Source organism: Eucyclogobius newberryi, unplaced genomic scaffold (assembly GCF_026437365.1).
Source record: "Eucyclogobius newberryi isolate DKJ021-1_F unplaced genomic scaffold, fEucNew1.0.hap1 SCAF_15, whole genome shotgun sequence".
In the NCBI taxonomy this organism is placed as follows: Eukaryota; Metazoa; Chordata; class Actinopteri; order Gobiiformes; family Gobiidae; genus Eucyclogobius; species Eucyclogobius newberryi.
In genome coordinates this window covers 87,501-105,316 of record NW_027315779.1, presented here as the reverse complement: position 1 = coordinate 105,316, position 17,816 = coordinate 87,501, and the positions used below count along the sequence as shown (strand labels likewise).

General features: G+C 43.6%; 1 protein-coding gene across 2 annotated transcripts in view; it reads left to right on the top strand.

The window, feature by feature from the left end:
- Positions 1-17,816, top strand: part of pdlim4 (PDZ and LIM domain 4) — an 84,226-nt gene that overhangs the window by 51,847 nt on the left and 14,563 nt on the right. For both annotated transcript variants that reach the window (XM_072445673.1, XM_072445674.1), the window contains exons 4-5: positions 12,294-12,715; positions 14,875-15,032. In XM_072445673.1, coding sequence (XP_072301774.1) covers positions 12,294-12,715; positions 14,875-15,032 — 580 coding nt within the window. The remainder of the gene's footprint in view (positions 1-12,293; positions 12,716-14,874; positions 15,033-17,816) is intronic.

The window sequence follows — 17,816 nt, the reverse complement described above, 5'->3', positions numbered from 1 at the left end:
CTCGCACATCCAGTGGCGAAAACCCTCATTTTCACGTTCCCCCGGAGGCTCGGCCCCGGAGCCGGCGCCGTGTCCAGGAACCAGGACCAAATCTGGGTAAAAAAAACAACAGCACATGTCTTCAATTACAGGCCCTTCCTCCTCCGCGACATCTACTGCTCTTTAACCAAACTGCGGTCATTGGGTTCATTCGTTCTGGTCAGCAGTCACTTCACATATGGTTTCAACTGTAGCTTATCAGAAGAGCTCACACAAGCAAACGAGCTGTTGACACATTGACCGTTGCGGATGGAAAACGGCTAACAAGGCGCTGGGCCGCGTGTGGTGAGGCCGCTACGGCAAAGTGACTCAAGGCGCGTTGAAAATGTGGCAAACGTACAAAAGGTAATCCAAACGTTCAAGTGCTGAATGTGTTGGTCAGTTTCTTTGGGGTGTTTGGTCAAAAGTGTGGCATCAAAATGACCACAATCAAACGAGAACAAATGTTAGAGATCGGGATTGCGTCGTGACACATCGAACAATTTCAAGATGCGAAATACTACTTTTTATACTTGAGTGTATTTTGGAAAGTATTTCTGACCCAGCAGCTCTGCGGCTGGTTCCACGACTTTTTGGTTTACTCTTTATGCCGTTTTGGCGAGGAATAGACACATTTATCTCTAGCGGTTGTTTTCTTTTTAGCGCATGGGCCTTAATTCTCCAGCAGAGGCCGATATTTAGTTTGGGCCGACCTGCTGCCTAATGAAAACACATAATGCTTTACTTTAACACTTCATTATAACACTTTTCTGCTCGGTTTGTGGTTAAACACGACTGTGGGTGAGTTTGTAGATAAAATGATCCAAATCGACCTAAAAATATCGACATTTAGATTTTAGCCACTTTTCAGTTTCACTTTAGGAACACCTTTTTCTCACAATGGTGTTTTTTTTTTAGCTCAAACTCGGAGCCAAGCGTAATCCCCTGGAGATTTACAACGAAAGATCAGTCATCGCCAAAAGACAGAAGCTACGATGACTTCGACTACGAACAAAAGACATGACATTAGCTAAACTCATAATACATGTTTTGACTAAAGCTGATTTTCTGCTGATTAAGGCGACGGTTACACCTCGACGACGTCCCCGGTTCAAGCCCCGTGCGTTGTCCAGACTTGAAATAAACGACAATAAATCACTGTAACGAGACACTTGGTTTTAGCAGATTTGCGTGATAAAAGAAGCCTTGGCTCTGTAGCTGCGCGTGCAAGTGGAGAGCGAATGGGCAACGTTTATGTGGCGCGTTCCAGATGTCTCACCCAATAAATCTGCCACGCGGCCTGCAATCGAAGCTCTGTTCTGGGAGAAGTTCAGGGCGGAGTGGCAGCGGCGGAGAAGTCGCGCCTTATCAGACGGACGCGAGAGCAAAATGTGATTCACTGGAGGAATGCAGTTGTCGAGCACATAATGCGTAAGAGTTAGACGGCTTCGACCTCACGTGTTACTCTGTTTGGTGGCATAAACGTGCGAGGCAGACGTTGAGAATCTGCCCCCGATGAACGTGATACAGGACGTTCACTTCAGGGTCGATCCGTTTCCGTTTAAGGCTGCACTTTGTCACAGTTTCTGCCTCCTGCTTGTCTCTGGAAAGCTCCACAGTATGGCATTCAAACCATCTTGCATTTAGTCAATTACAGGTGTTTTTATTGCTGAACAAATACCTTGAAAAACATACATTCTTACTACGAGCAGGTTTGCGATTGATACTCGAGTATTACGCCCTTTGTACGCTTACATCTGCCCTGCTCAAAAAATCCAATGAAATATGTGGGGAAAATGCAGCAAAGAAAGTTTAAAAGAGTTTTGGGAAAACAAAAGCAGTTCTAATAAAACGAGTACATATTATGTACTCGTTTTAGTATTACTACAAAGTTGTGCTGTTAAAGCTGATGATTAAGTAGGGAATGTTTCTGTAAAATGATAGTTCAACACTTTTATACATATACAGTCCCAAAATGCTTTTCCCTGGTTTTAAAAATATTGCAACGTCTTCATGTTGGTGAAACAGTAACATGATCCACTCTCAGGGCTTTGCTCTTTGTCTGGTTAAGTCTCTAAACATGAACATGAAGGAGCACGTCTGCTGCTGGGAGCAGACCTCATGCACAGTTCAATCAAGGAAAAGTCAAATTAAAGGTGGTATGGACAATTTTTTTCAGCAAATTTTTTATCATATTTCCTCGTGGCGTGGATAGATCATTTGTCCTGCCACGTATCAATCATAAAACGCACCTATCGCTCACCTGCAGCCTCGTCAGGCTCGTCCCCACGTTTCCGCGTGCCTAAGCGCATGGATCTATCATAATATAGTTCCCTCAGTGTACGGGGCAAAATGAAGACGGAGAAAGACAGTTGGAGCTGATGCAGAAGTGGACAGAACTCTACGGGAGACGAGAGGTGCGATGTGCTCCGTTGCGCTAATAAACAAACGCACGTGTGTGTTGTATCGGTCCACACGGGGGAGTGGCATGTGCACGGGGGAGTGGCATGTGCACGGGGGAGTGGCATGTGCACGGGGGAGTGGCATGTGCACGGGGGAGTGGCATGCGCACGGGGGAGTGGCATGTGCACGGGGGAGTGGCATGCGCACGGGGGAGTGGCATGCGCACGGGGGAGTGGCATGCGCACGGGGGAGTGGCATGTGCACGGGGGAGTGGCATGTGCACGGGGGAGTGGCATGTGCACGGGGGAGTGGCATGCGCACTTCCACCTGCGTTCTCAAATCGCCGAAAAATCGTCCATACCGCCTTTAATGACATTTTAAGGTGACGGATCAGAAATGTGATTTAAAAAGGCACTTTCGGTATGAAGATGAGAGATGTATCAAGAAATGTATCACAACTGCCAACTTTTCAAAAAAACAGACTGATATTCTAATGTGTAATCTTTTAAACTATGGCATATAGTGATATTTCTGCTCTCTTAGACTTGAACAAATATTCAGTTGTATCATCATCAAGACGTTTCGACTCTCATCCAAGAGCCATTCTCAATCTGTGGATCGAGTCTGTGATTTGAGATATTTATCCTACTCTGAGGCCCCGCCCACCAGGCTGGACCTCCTGATAAATGCCTGTGTTTACAGTTTTACTTGAAACTACTCTTCTCTGTTCCCTAACGGCCCTGTAATGTGCTATCCAAATCCTATTGTAAGTTGGCTGTTAGGATATAGATTTTGTATCTTCTACTTTTGCTTGAGTCATTGTTTTGCACATGTACACATCTGTACTTGTACTTAAGTTGATTGTTTGACAACTTCTTCCATCACTGTTGCCCTCATACAGTACATTGACGCTGATAAATCCTGCACAAGCTGTATTTTCCCCGGTTTTAAGGTTGAATAACGTGGATATGAAGGGCACCATCTGTAGAACATAATGACAGAGTCTGGTTTGGCCCAGTCGGCTGTGGTTTCGGTGTGAAATTCAGGGCTAACGCAGACGCTGGAAGCCACAGTGACCTGGGTGTTTCACAATTCACCACGGTCCAACAGCCTCTCAAATCTAACCAAAATAACTCAAACGTCTTACATAGTAGTTTTAGAGTTATTGTCCAGCTTGGTTCTTCTGACCAAACTGATCCCAGCACGTTGCTCCAGTACAAAACTATCCAGGAAATATCCAACTTTGTCCAGTTTAAGTTATCCATACTTGCTCAATTGAGTATCAAGTTTATAGTTTTAGTATCAAAATATGACATCTTGATACCAACACAACAGATCATCATTTTCAACACAAATAATGGTAATTTCTTGATGTCAGTGTGAGGTCATTTTATACTAGTTTTAAAAAGATCAAGATCATAATTCTGGTCAAATGTTATCTTGTTTTTATTGATACTTGCTCACTAGTCTTGATACTTGTTTGAGAATCAAATTGATATCTGATTTTTATTCTTTTGACAACCATATTAATTTACTGTTTGGTGTTCAGTTAATGTGCTCCTCAACTGCTCTGGGCAAAGCTGATGGAGACATTTTGTAAAGCAGTAATCTAGCATTGCTGCGCTAATCTGTCACTGGTCGATAATAGAGAAGTAGATTAAAAACATAATTAACAGATTAACAACTATTCCAGGGTTCTGGAGGAGGGGCTCTAGGAGTACGGGGTCCGGGGCCCTTTGCTCAGTGCTGTCCGGTCCCTGTATGACCGGAGCAGGAGCTGTGTTCGCATTGCCGGCAGTAAGTCAGACCTGTTCCCAGTGCATGTGGGACTCCTCAGGGCTGCCCTTTGTCACCGGTTCTGTTCATAGTTTTTATGGACATAATTTCTAGGCGCAGTCAAGGGTCAGAGGGTGTGGTCAGGGGTCTGAGGGTGTCCGGTTTGGGGACCACAGGATCTCATCTCTGCTGTTTGCAGACGATGTTGTCCTGATGGCTCCATCAAACCCGGACCTGCAGCTGCACTGGGACGTTTGAGAGTGTGAAGCGTCTGGGATGAGAATCAGCTCCAAATCCGAGGCCATGGTTCTCGACCGGAAAAAGGTGGCTTGCCCTCTTCAGGTGGGTGGGGAGTCCTTGCCCCAAGTGGAGGAGTTCAAGTATCTCGGGGTCTTGTTCACGAGTGAGGGAAGGATGGAGCGTGAGATAGACAGGCGGATCGGTGCAGCGGCTGCAGTGATGCAGTCGCTGCATCGACTGTTGTGGTGAAGAGGGAGCTGAGCCGAAAGGCAAAGCTCTCAATTTACCGGTCAATCTACTTTCTGACCTCACCTATGGTCATGAACTTTGGGTAATGACCGAAAGAACAAGATCTCAGATACAAGCGGTCGAAATAAGTTTCCTCCGCCGGGTGGCTGGGCGCTCCCTTAGAGATAAGGTGAGGAGCTCCGTCAAACGGGAGCAGCTCGGAGTAGAGCCGCTGCTCCTCCGCATCAAGAGGAGCCAGAGCTGAGGTGGCTTGGGCATCTGTTCCGGATGCCTCCTGGGCGCCTCCCTGGGGAGGAAAATCCAAATCCATTTGGAGCCGATTAATCACCCAAAACTAGGACATTAGGCTGCCATGCCCCGCCCACAGCCATAATCACTTCAATCGTGGTGGGCACATTTTCCATCCTTGTTTTTATTTCTGGTTATCATTGTCATTCCGTCTTTTTTAGTTTTTCAAAGTAACCAAACACTCAACAAACAACTCTCTACATTTAGCACTGTTTCCAGCAGTCTGATTGGTCTCAGTTGTGAATGGAAGCGCTCACTTTCTGGCACTTTGTTTGTGGAGCTTTGGATTCGTCCCTCTTTATCACGTGAGGCTTTTAGAAAAAGCAAAGCGGTTTCATGTTTCGTCCAAGTCTCAGCAGCAGGAGGCCAGACAATGACAGGTCCCGAGTACAAAATGTGACCGTGGAGGAGCTGATTACAGAGAGAAGTGTCGGTGCGACTGGTGCGTGTGGTCCAGAGGAGGAGGAGGAGGAACATCTGTAAGACTGTGTGGAGAGGTGCAAAGGCCAAACTCCTGTGGCTTTAAACACGATCCACAGCCACATCACACTCTCCCTGCATCTCCCTCCAGCTTTCTTTTCTCCTCCTTCTCTTTTTCTCATCTCTCTTCCGTCCCCTCCCTGTTTTTTTCTCTCAGCTCCATGAAGCTGCACTGTGTAACTTTCCCTCTTCAATATTGTGTATTCTATGTAGTTTGTGCCTATAATAATCTTGATCTCGTTTCAAGCACATTCCTGGTTTGTGACTTTCAATGTTCTGATTGTCTGGAATGTTCCATAGTATCTATCTCCATGGAGACAAGTGAATGACTCAGCTCTGTCCCTTCCACCTCCTTCTGTCCCTTCCACCTCCTTCTGTCCCTTCCACCTCCCTCTGTCCCTTCCACCTCCTTCTGTCCCTTCCACCTCCCTCTGTCCCTTCCACCTCCTTCTGTCCCTTCCACCTCCCACTGTCCCTTCCACCTAGTTCTGTCCCTTCTACCTCTCTCTGTCCTTTCCACCTCCTTCTGTCCCTCTGTCCCTTCCACCTCCTTCTGTCCCTTCCACCTCCCACTGTCCCTTCCACCTCCCTCTGTCCCTTCCACCTCCTTCTGTCCCTTCCACCTAGTTCTGTCCCTTCTACCTCTCTCTGTCCCGTCCACCTCCCTCTGTCCCTCTGTCCCGTCCACCTCCCTCTGTCCCTTCCACCTCCCGCTGTTCCTTCCACCTCCCTCTGTCCCTTCCACCTCCTTCTGTCCCTTCCACCTCCCTCTGTCCCTTCCACCTCCCTCTGTCCCTTCCACGTCCCTCTGTCCCTTCCACCTCCCTCTGTCCCTCTGTCCCTTCAACCTCCCGCTGTTCCTTCCACCTCCCTCTGTCCCTTCCACCTCCCTCTGTTCCTTCCACCTCCCTCTGTCCCTTCCACCTCCCTCTGTCCCTCTGTTCCTTCCACCTCCCTCTGTCCCTTCCACCTCCTTCTGTCCCTTCCACCTCCCTCTGTCCCTTCCACCTCCCTCTGTCCCTTCCACGTCCCTCTGTCCCTTCCACCTCCCTCTGTCCCTCTGTCCCTTCAACCTCCCGCTGTTCCTTCCACCTCCCTCTGTCCCTTCCACCTCCCTCTGTCCCTTCCACCTCCCTCTGTCCCTTCCACCTCCCTCTGTCCCTCTGTCCCTCTGTCCCTTCCACCTCCCTCTGTCCCGCGCGTTGGTCCAAGTCACTTTAGTCCAAACGTTGGTCGCACAAACAATCGTGACCAGAACAATGGCACAGTTTGTAGCGTAATCGCTCGTCACTGACAGAAAGTCCCTGGTTCGATTCCCGGACTGCGTGGGACCTCTGTTCTCATATCAACACACTGCAGAAGTAACTCACTGTATGTGTGGAAGACTACTGGTAATCCAAGAAACACGTATTACACATTAGAAACAAGAATATATTGTTTTTTGCAGCATATAAATAATAGCTGGCGTTGCGAGCCGTGCGACTTTGCTATTTCAGCGCTATTTTATATTCAATCGAGTTACAAAAGAGAAATAGCGTTAATTGTCTGACTGTATGTTTATGTCACATGCCAGACAAATAATTTAACTTCAATTTTGGAGACTTGCTATGGATTTTAACACCTTGACATTGATACATTTTGAATTTTCTGTATTATGCACGGATGAGTCGGATTGAAGGATTGGTCAAAAGTAAAGGCACAACTTGACTTAACTATTAACCTTTATTCTAGTTTACATTGATCTGACAGAACATTGCCCAATAAAACAGAGTCTGAATCCCTTTTGTGAAGCCAAATCATGACGTCGCCCGCTCATAGCTCGTGGACTCGCTCGGCCCCGGCCTGTATCGGAGGTGGTGACTTCATGTAATAAAGTTTATCAGCGTTTTGAGTGGGCCGAGGGCTTTATCTGAGACGAGGCAGATAGCACTGTCTGCAGCCGACCCGTGACATCGCTGTGCAACCCGAGTCTAAACACCGGAGGAGTGCGCTCTCATTTCATGTAGGTGCTGGTACGTTTATCTGGCGTAAACAGCCGTCTGCGTTTGTCTCGTCGCGCTGGCAGTGGTGATGTGCCAGATCTCCACATGGACGATGTTTAATGCAGATAGAAGGTTAGAGTTGTTGTGGTCAGACGCGCCACAATGACACGTTTTGAAGTGCGATATATGGGAAGGATTATCGCGATGAACAGTAATATTGGACCTACTTCATACATGACATGAAGGAGAATCCCACTAAACCCTTTTCTGAATCAAATGTCCTAAATAAATAAATCGCAGAATCAATGATTGAACATAGAAGTCAATTATTGGATCTACAACGGAAATTTTATTGTGCAACAAAAAAGCAGTAGAGGTAGAAGTAGTAGTTGTAGAAGTAGTAGTTGTAGAAGTAGTAGTTGTAGAAGCAGTAGTAGTAGAAGTAGTAGTTGTAGAAGTAGTAGTTGTAGAAGTAGTAGTAGTAGAAGTAGTAGTTGTAGAAGTAGTAGTTGTAGAAGTAGTAGTTGTAGAAGTAGTAGTTGTAGAAGTAGTAGTAGTAGAAGTAGTAGTTGTAGAAGTAGTAGTTGTAGAAGTAGTAGTAGTAGAAGTAGTAGTTGTAGAAGTAGTAGTTGTAGAAGTAGTAGTAGTAGAAGTAGTAGTAGTAGAAGTAGTAGTAGTAGAAGTAGTAGTTGTAGAAGCAGTAGTAGTAGAAGTAGTAGTAGTAGAAGTAGTAGTTGTAGAAGTAGTAGTAGTAGAAGTAGTAGTAGTAGAAGTAGTAGTTGTAGAAGTAGTAGTTGTAGAAGTAGTAGTAGTAGAAGTAGTAGTAGTAGAAGTAGTAGTTGTAGAAGCAGTAGTAGTAGAAGTAGTAGTAGAAGTAGTAGTTGTAGAAGTAGTAGTAGAAGTAGTAGTTGTAGAAGTAGTAGTAGTAGAAGTAGTGGTAGTAGAAGTAGTAGTTGTAGAAGTAGTAGTAGTAGAAGTAGTAGTAGTAGAAGTAGTAGTAGTAGAAGTAGTAGTTGTAGAAGTAGTAGTTGTAGAAGTAGTAGTAGTAGAAGTAGTAGTTGTAGAAGTAGTAGTAGTAGAAGTAGTAGTAGTAGAAGTAGTGGTAGTAGAAGTAGTAGTTGTAGAAGTAGTAGTAGTAGAAGTAGTAGTAGTAGAAGTAGTAGTAGTAGAAGTAGTAGTTGTAGAAGTAGTAGTTGTAGAAGTAGTAGTAGTAGAAGTAGTAGTAGTAGAAGTAGTGGTAGTAGAAGTAGTAGTTGTAGAAGTAGTAGTAGTTGAAGTAGTAGTAGTAGAAGTAGTGGTAGTAGAAGTAGTAGTTGTAGAAGCAGTAGTAGTAGAAGTAGTAGTAGTAGAAGTAGTAGTTGTAGAAGTAGTGGTAGTAGAAGTAGTAGTTGTAGAAGTAGTAGTTGTAGAAGTAGTAGTTGTAGAAGTAGTGGTAGTAGAAGTAGTAGTTGTAGAAGTAGTAGTTGTAGAAGTAGTAGTAGTAGAAGTAGTAGTAGTAGAAGTAGTAGTTGTAGAAGTAGTAGTTGTAGAAGTAGTAGTAGTAGAAGTAGTAGTAGTAGAAGTAGTAGTTGTAGAAGTAGTAGTAGTAGTAGAAGTAGTAGTTGTAGAAGTAGTAGTTGTAGAAGTAGTAGCAGTAGAAGTAGTAGTAGTAGAAGTAGTAGTTGTAGAAGTAGTAGTAGTAGAAGTAGTAGTAGTAGAAGTAGTAGTTGTAGAAGTAGTAGTTGTAGAAGTAGTAGTAGTAGAAGTAGTAGTTGTAGAAGTAGTAGTTGTAGAAGTAGTAGTTGTAGAAGTAGTAGTTGTAGAAGTAGTAGTAGTAGAAGTAGTAGTTGTAGAAGTAGTAGTAGTAGAAGTAGTAGTTGTAGAAGTAGTAGTTGTAGAAGTAGTAGTAGTAGAAGTAGTAGTAGTAGAAGTAGTAGTTGTAGAAGCAGTAGTAGTAGAAGTAGTAGTAGAAGTAGTAGTTGTAGAAGTAGTAGTAGTAGAAGTAGTAGTTGTAGAAGTAGTAGTAGTAGAAGTAGTGGTAGTAGAAGTAGTAGTTGTAGAAGTAGTAGTAGTAGAAGTAGTAGTAGTAGAAGTAGTAGTAGTAGAAGTAGTAGTTGTAGAAGTAGTAGTTGTAGAAGTAGTAGTAGTAGAAGTAGTAGTTGTAGAAGTAGTAGTAGTAGAAGTAGTAGTAGTAGAAGTAGTGGTAGTAGAAGTAGTAGTTGTAGAAGTAGTAGTAGTAGAAGTAGTAGTAGTAGAAGTAGTAGTAGTAGAAGTAGTAGTTGTAGAAGTAGTAGTTGTAGAAGTAGTAGTAGTAGAAGTAGTAGTAGTAGAAGTAGTGGTAGTAGAAGTAGTAGTTGTAGAAGTAGTAGTAGTTGAAGTAGTAGTAGTAGAAGTAGTGGTAGTAGAAGTAGTAGTTGTAGAAGCAGTAGTAGTAGAAGTAGTAGTAGAAGTAGTAGTAGTAGAAGTAGTAGTTGTAGAAGTAGTGGTAGTAGAAGTAGTAGTTGTAGAAGTAGTAGTTGTAGAAGTAGTAGTTGTAGAAGTAGTAGTTGTAAAAGTAGTGGTAGTAGAAGTAGTAGTTGTAGAAGTAGTAGTTGTAGAAGTAGTAGTAGTAGAAGTAGTAGTAGTAGAAGTAGTAGTTGTAGAAGTAGTAGTTGTAGAAGTAGTAGTAGTAGAAGTAGTAGTAGTAGAAGTAGTAGTTGTAGAAGTAGTAGTAGTAGTAGAAGTAGTAGTTGTAGAAGTAGTAGTTGTAGAAGTAGTAGCAGTAGAAGTAGTAGTAGTAGAAGTAGTAGTTGTAGAAGTAGTAGCAGTAGAAGTAGTAGTAGTAGAAGTAGTAGTTGTAGAAGTAGTAGTAGTAGAAGTAGTAGTTGTAGAAGTAGTAGTTGTAGAAGTAGTAGTAGTAGAAGTAGTAGTTGTAGAAGTAGTAGTAGTAGAAGTAGTAGTTGTAGAAGTAGTAGTTGTAGAAGTAGTAGTAGTAGAAGTAGTAGTTGTAGAAGTAGTAGTTGTAGAAGTAGTAGTAGTAGAAGTAGTAGTTGTAGAAGTAGTAGTTGTAGAAGTAGTAGTTGTAGAAGTAGTAGTTGTAGAAGTAGTAGTTGATCTTATACAGATGTGTATGTATAAAGTAAAAAAATAGTAATTGAAATATAGTAAATATAAAATAGATGGGTAGTAGGGTGTTTTGACATGACGGAGTGTGTTTTTGTACAATGTATGGAGTATGAGTACAATAGTTGCCGTACTGTAGTTGTAGTAAAAGGAAGTAGTAGTAGGGATTTTAAATAATATTGAGAATGTTGTTTTGAAGAGATAGATATACATATGGCGACCCTTAAAACGCACGTCCCTATAGGTTCATTCCATTGAGTCCCAGTGTTTGTTGTGGAGGGCGATGTAGTCATTGTACATACTTCTGTTGTGTTTATGCAAATATTTATTCCTCTTGTTCCTTCTCGAGAGGTGATATTTTGAAACGACTGAACTTGTCCATGAGAGTGCATTTCAAGTAGCGATTCCAAACAGTCCCAGTTAAATACCGCCTCATGTTCTGTCAACGGCCATAAATAACAATAGCTGCAACGCGAGCTCGAAAAGACATATCTCAATATTTACAGTTTACAAGTAATTTGCTTTGACAAGAACATCTGTGGAAAATCTACAACAACAGCTAAACTAAATATTGAAAAGTCCAAAAGAGAAACGAGGTGGAAAGTCTGTTCTCTTTGAAGAATGTGATGGTTAACAGCGACAGAACCTCCTCATGTGGCTCTGTTTATTCATGCTACGAGAACCCAAGTTGACCAGAAGTTTGAGATCACCGCTTCTCGCTGAAATGTGCTGACGTTGTTTGGCTTCCAGACCCAAATATGAGCAATTTTACTTATTTTTTAATGATATTTTGACCCCACTTGTGTTCAGGGATGTGTCAATATCATTATTTTAGCGCTGCAATTATTGTGAAGCACGGTGACTTTATATTGCCACAGTAAACAAACAGGAGTGAAAGTCATTTGTTGTTGTGAGCAGTGATAAAGAAAGTTAGCGTGACGTAAACGAGCAGATTGAAAAGTTGAACATTTTTGTCTTTCAATACTGAATTTGTCTTACAAAGCTTTTAGATTGCCCACTTAATCCTCCGTCACCTTCTGGTTTTGATAAAGTACTTGGTCTTGGACGAAGGGACAGAAACATCATCTGCACTTCATCAGTCACACAGTAAAACAACATTCTCTGTGTAATTCCCACTACTACTGTTGCCGTTATGTCCTTGGGTATGACACATGAACCACCTCGCCTGTGTGAATGTGAAGATGATGTTATTCGAGTTTAATTTAGGAGCAGATATTTAATGCCTGCATTTTTCCTTGAAGTGGCTATGGATGATAAATAACTAACGCGTTCTTATCTCGACAACTGTATTAAAAAAGCTCTGACAGGTCGGATGACTCATTCAACTAAAATGCAGTTAAGATAAATGTATTTCAATATTTTTTTTTAAATGATCACAGAAGAGCACACTTTTTAGGTTTATACTTTCACTTCCTGATTGGAATTTATGTCATCACACTAAGAAATTAATATGCGAATCAATTAAAAATCGGAAAATCGATTATTTCAACCCAGCTCTATTGGAACCAGTATTCCTAGTGTGATGTCACTTCCTGTCATTTTCTACAGATTTTTCAAAATTTCCCCCACAAAATACCTGCTCAATTGGTGTAAAACTATCATGTATATGTACAACAGGTATAAATGAAGTCAAACTTAGAGCAGCGTAAAGACATGTCATAAGCACTGGCTCCATGTGAACTGCTCATTGTATTGCACACATGCAAAATATTCTTCTTCTTTTAATTATAATTGTGGGTTTTCTCTCCTTTTCAGAATTTCCGTCCGATCTCGAGCGGCTTCCCCAGTTACCAGCGTAAACCCTCGTTCGGCTCGGAGCCCCCCTCTCCTCCGGCCCCCGTGTCCTCTCCGACTCCGTACGCCAACAACGGACACCCCAGGCCCAACAACGGACACAGCCACGCGGGATACGGGAACGGGCATGCCCAGCACAGCGCCCCTGCCCCCCAGTACAGCGCCCCTGCCCCCCAGTACAGCGCCCCAGCCCCCCAGTACAGCGCCCCAGCCCCCCAGTACAGCGCCCCTGCCCCCCAGTACAGCGCCCCCCAGTACAGCGCCCCCCAGTACAGCGCCCCCCAGTACAACGCACCTACTGCTTTGTACTCACTCAACGGAAGCAACGGGGAGAAATGTCTGTCCAACAAAATGAGTGGACTCAGGCTTAGTGCTACAAACAGGTACGTGAACGGAAGATGGGCCGCACTTACAGCTGAAAGTGAATAGGTGCTCAAAATAAGTATTTATCTGGTTTTGGATGTATTTTGACCACTTTAAAGTAAGATTGCCAATGGAACAAGCGCACCATATCGTTTTAAGCAAGCATTTTCTAATTTGAAATGAGAAGAAAATGCTACTACACTTGAAAAAAGGAAACATTTTACTTGTTCAAATGGCAAATATGATGTTAAAACAGTGAAAATATACTAAAAGCAAGATAAACACTACTTAATTCAATCACCTTTTCACTTGCCGGTATTGTCTTATTGAAGATTGTACAGTTTTCCAGTGTAGCCCTTAGATTTAGTTTTATTAAAGCTGAAGAACTCAAAGTTTTCAAGTTTTTAACCCTCGGTATGTGATAGCGATGTGGGAGTGATTGGAGGTGGTTGAAGGTTCAAGTCCCAGGACAAAAGTAGTTAACCGACCTAATACTCGAGCACTTTGAGGATTGTGTAACTAGCTTTATATGTCATTCATTACAGTAGTAAAACAATTCAAAATATTCACCAAAGTGCATTTCTGCCCCGTCATTTACAATCTTGTCCAAAAGGTCCACAGTGGCCGATGGATACGTTCCTATGGGGCAGTTTATTACAGCTGTTAAAGCCCATCTTGGCTTACGCTTGACCTAGTATTTTTTTTTCAAACAGCAGCTTAAATCCGAAAAAGTCTGAATATTAACCATAAACTGGGTCTTATGGAGTTGTAAAAGTGCTTGTAAAACCCATATTTGGTGTTGCTGTTTAATAAAGATTCACTGTGTGTTTTGGTGTTTTGCCTGGACTGGCTGGCTGCAGCGTGAGGATATGAAGAACACACCTGTGCAGAGCAGAGCGCTGCAGAAAGCATTATGTGGATGTGGAGCTCCTCCAGTGCCTCATAAAAGTTTAGAGTTTGGAGGCTGCACATCCTGAAGGCATCAGACTGTTCCTCTGCACTCGGCTGTTTCATTTGATACACTATTAAAGGTGTAAAATGTTTGTTTGCATTTTATTGTCCCAACCGGTCAGCCACCTCCAGATGCTGAGCTAGCATGAGGGAGTTTTGTGTTTTGTTTTGTGTATTGTTGGCAGAGGTTGAGCAAAGACACAGTAAAAAAGTGGGTTCACTCGAAGTTCCAAAATATCGGCTCGTCTTTGGTCATACAAAGGTTTTAAGTTAGCTGCCCCTTCTTTTGAACCACGATACAAGAATCTTGTTGTGCTGTGGACACTCTTAGGTTAATGGGGGAAACTGGAGCACCCAGAGCATCAGACACGAGGAGAACATGCAAACTCCTCACAGAAAGTGCCACCACACCACGGATGCCTCCTTGTTATTCACTGTCACTTTCCTACTGTGACAACCTCACGATCTCATGAGGATAGATGAACCAAACCGCTTTGTGTGGCCTGAAGTTGAGTGTAATCGCTCTGAACGCGTCTGTCGGCCGCAGCGCTCGTTTCCTGAAGGTTTAAAGAGGAGGTCAAAACTGCTCCGTCCGGGTTTTAGAAGCGACTTGATGGATGGATGAACACAGCGAACCTCAGTGATTAGGACTGCAGTCATTCAGAGGCGCACGTCTGCAGCTCTGTGCGGATTACTGAGGCCAAAGCAGTGCAGGAGAAAGGCTGGTCCAAAGTCAAGTTTAGATAAAGAAGTGCATTTCCTTCTCTCGGTGCTCTGGAAACTCTCATCTAGGCTTTTATCGGAGTTTAAACACAATCTAAATGTAGTCAAACATAATCAGAATCAGGCGCTTTGAGGGAGCCCGGACTGTCCCAGCTCAAGGGCCACGGATGGAAAATAGCCTCTTCTCTTTTGAGATGAATGATGTCCGAGCACTGTCCTGGTTTATAAATAAATACAATAAATTGATGCATAAAAGCCCCTATAATAGTCTCCAGAAACAGGCTTTCCTCTCAAACCAAATTTATCACATACAGTTTTAGGCTCAGATAGTCTTTATTTGTCCCACAATGGGGAAATGTCAATGTCACAGCACAGATTAGGTACATAAAAAGATTAGGCACAGAAGTATATGAATAAAAAATTCTTATAAAAAAAACCTAATGTCAGGGAAAATGTTTAGACTGTCCTGTCCTGATTACAATCAACTCTAATGTGTTTTCTCCAGCCCAGAGCCCCCGATGCAGTCCCCCGGGGGCCACGATGCTGTGGACACGCAGTCCGACGTCTACAGGATGCTCCAGGACCACGAGGAGCCAGTGTCTGAACCCAAACAGTCTGGATCCTTCAAGTACCTGCAGGGCATCCTCGAGTCCGGAGATGGAGGTAAACGCAGGAAACGTCAGGACGAGTTAACTACAGCTTTTGAAAGTAGACATTGGCTGTATCTCGCAACGCTCTCTACCAAATAACCACATACTCCATATGAATACACAATGTTGCACTGCCATTACAAGTGTGTTTTGGTGATAACTCTGGTCTGTCCGTGAAAACATTACCAGACTGACTCACACACCACGTTCAGAAGGAACATTACTACAGTATTCTCTAAACGTCTCTAATACAGGCTGGATAATACATCGAGATTCAGTTATTTCAAATGGACAATTATCGGCGTGGGGATTTCACTTTGGAAGAAGGAGTTTGACAAATGTTGCGTCGGATGGAACAGGTTCAAAAGTTTCGTTCACACCACAACATCGCGTCAAAATTAGAACCAGACCAGGACTAAACCTGTAAATAAACCTGGACTAGATCAGGACCAAAAAAGGGCTAGAACAGGACCAAACCAGGGCTAGAACAGGACCAAACCAGGGCTAGAACAGGACCAAATAAGGGTTAGAACAGGACCAAACAAGGGCTAGAACAGAACCAAACAAGGACTAGATCAGGACGAAATAAAGGCTAGAACAGGACCAAACAAGGACTAGATCAGGACGAAATAAGGGCTAGAACAGGACCAAACAAGGACTAGATCAGGACGAAATAAGGGCTAGAGGACTAGATCAGGACGAAATAAGGGCTAGAACAGGACCAAACAAGGACTAGATCAGGACCAAACAAGGACTAGATCAGGACGAAATAAGGGCTAGAACAGGACCAAACAAGGACTAGATCAGGACCAAACAAGGACTAGAACAGGACCAAACCAGGGCTAGAACAGGACCAAACAAGGGCTAGAACAGGACCAAACAAGGGCTAGAACAGGACCAAACAAGGGCTAGAACAGGACCAAACCAGGGCTAGAACAGGACCAAATAAGGGCTAGAACAGGATCAAACCAGGGCTAGAACAGGACTAAACCAGGGCTAGAACAGGACCAAACAAGGGCTGGAAAAGAACCAAACCAGGGCTAGAACAGAACCAAACAAGGGCTAGAACAGAACCAAACAAGGGCTAGAACAGGACCAAAAAAAGGCTAGAACAGGACCAAATAAGGGCTAGAACAGGACCAAACCAGGGCTAGAACAGGACTAAACCAGGGCTAGAACAGAACCAAACAAGGGCTGGAACAGAACCAAACCAGGGCTAGAACAGAACCAAACAAGGGCTAGAACAGAACCAAACAAGGGCTAGAACAGGACCAAACAAGGATTAGAACAGGAACAAACAAGGGCTAGAACAGGACCAAACAAGGACTAGAACAGGACCAAACCAGGGCTAGAACAGGACCAAACAAGGGCTAGAACAGGACCAAACCAGGGCTAGAACAGGACCAAACCAGGGCTAGAACAGGACCAAACAAGGGCTAGAACAGGACCAAACAAGGGCTAGAACAGGACCAAACAAGGGCAAGAACAGGACCAAATAAGGGCTAGAACAGGACCAAACAAGGACTAGAACAGGACCAAACAAGGGCTAGAACAGGACCAAACCAGGTCCACATCAGGACTAAAATGGCTTCACTTTAGGACCAAATAACAACAAATGTGAACTAACATTCAATAGTTATGAAATTAAGATTGAAACACATCATTTCTTTATTTATTTAGCCTATTTATTCAATGAGATTCTTTATTGTTTTTGTGCCTCACCGTCCCCAGGAGCCACTGTAGCTTCAGCAAATCTCTTGTAATAACAGTCTTATTTGCCTGGCTCAAACAGGAATTTCAAAATGCCCTAAAGGAAATACATACATCAAGAAAACTACTCAGTGAATTTAAAGACGACGTTCAACTCTTTTGATAAAAGCCCGGAGTTTCCTGCAGCTCCTCTCGGCTAATCCTCCCTTTCTCCGCCGAATACTTTTCCTTTTAGAGACAGGCACAGATCACTGACTCTCGGAGCCGACGCTGAGCGTTTTGGATGAACCCGGCGCGAGCAGCCGAAAGATGAAGTGCTCCTGAAAGCTCCAGCAGACATGGGCCCGGGAGGAGGCTTTTGTTAGGGGCAATTTACTGCAAAAACAACTCCAACAAAGGACTCTAACCTGGGATTTACGGCCTTCCTGTCCAGTGTCTGTCTGTTCAGCATTTTTGAGTCGTGTGACAAGTTCCTGCGCTGCAAAGGAGGAGCACTGGAGTGACCGGAGTGCATCTGTTTACTCTTTTCTTTTCAGGTGAAACGACAATGACACAGCCTCAAACGAGTAAAAAGCAGTCCTATTGTATCTTAAAACTCAACTTAAATCTTGCAAAATCCACTTAAAACAAGATAAATACTCTGAATTCAAACCATTTTAACTCCTTTATATGTGCAAACTCTGTGTTATTCTGAGAGCGTTTCAAGCAGCTATAAACACACTGTATCTATGATCGTGGGCGTTTATCTCGCTCAAAAACACCTTGAAAAACACATATCTGACCAGTAACTTGATTTGCTGCTCTTGTCGGACTCTTTTTAGATAATTTTGACGAATCTTTGAGCAATTTTTGGGCTCAGAGATGAATCGCAATCGCAATTCGACCGGTCACGTCGCAAACTGAGACTAAAATGTCCTGTTGTTGTTTTGCTGCCACCGAAGGACGAAGTTGAAAGTCAGATTAAATACGAGCCACTGCGTCGACCTCAGAGAAGTGGCTTTACGGCCCGATCGCAAACATAATACACAATTAATGTTTAGCAGTGGCCACACGGGACGTAAGGAGCCACACGGGACGTAAGGAGCCA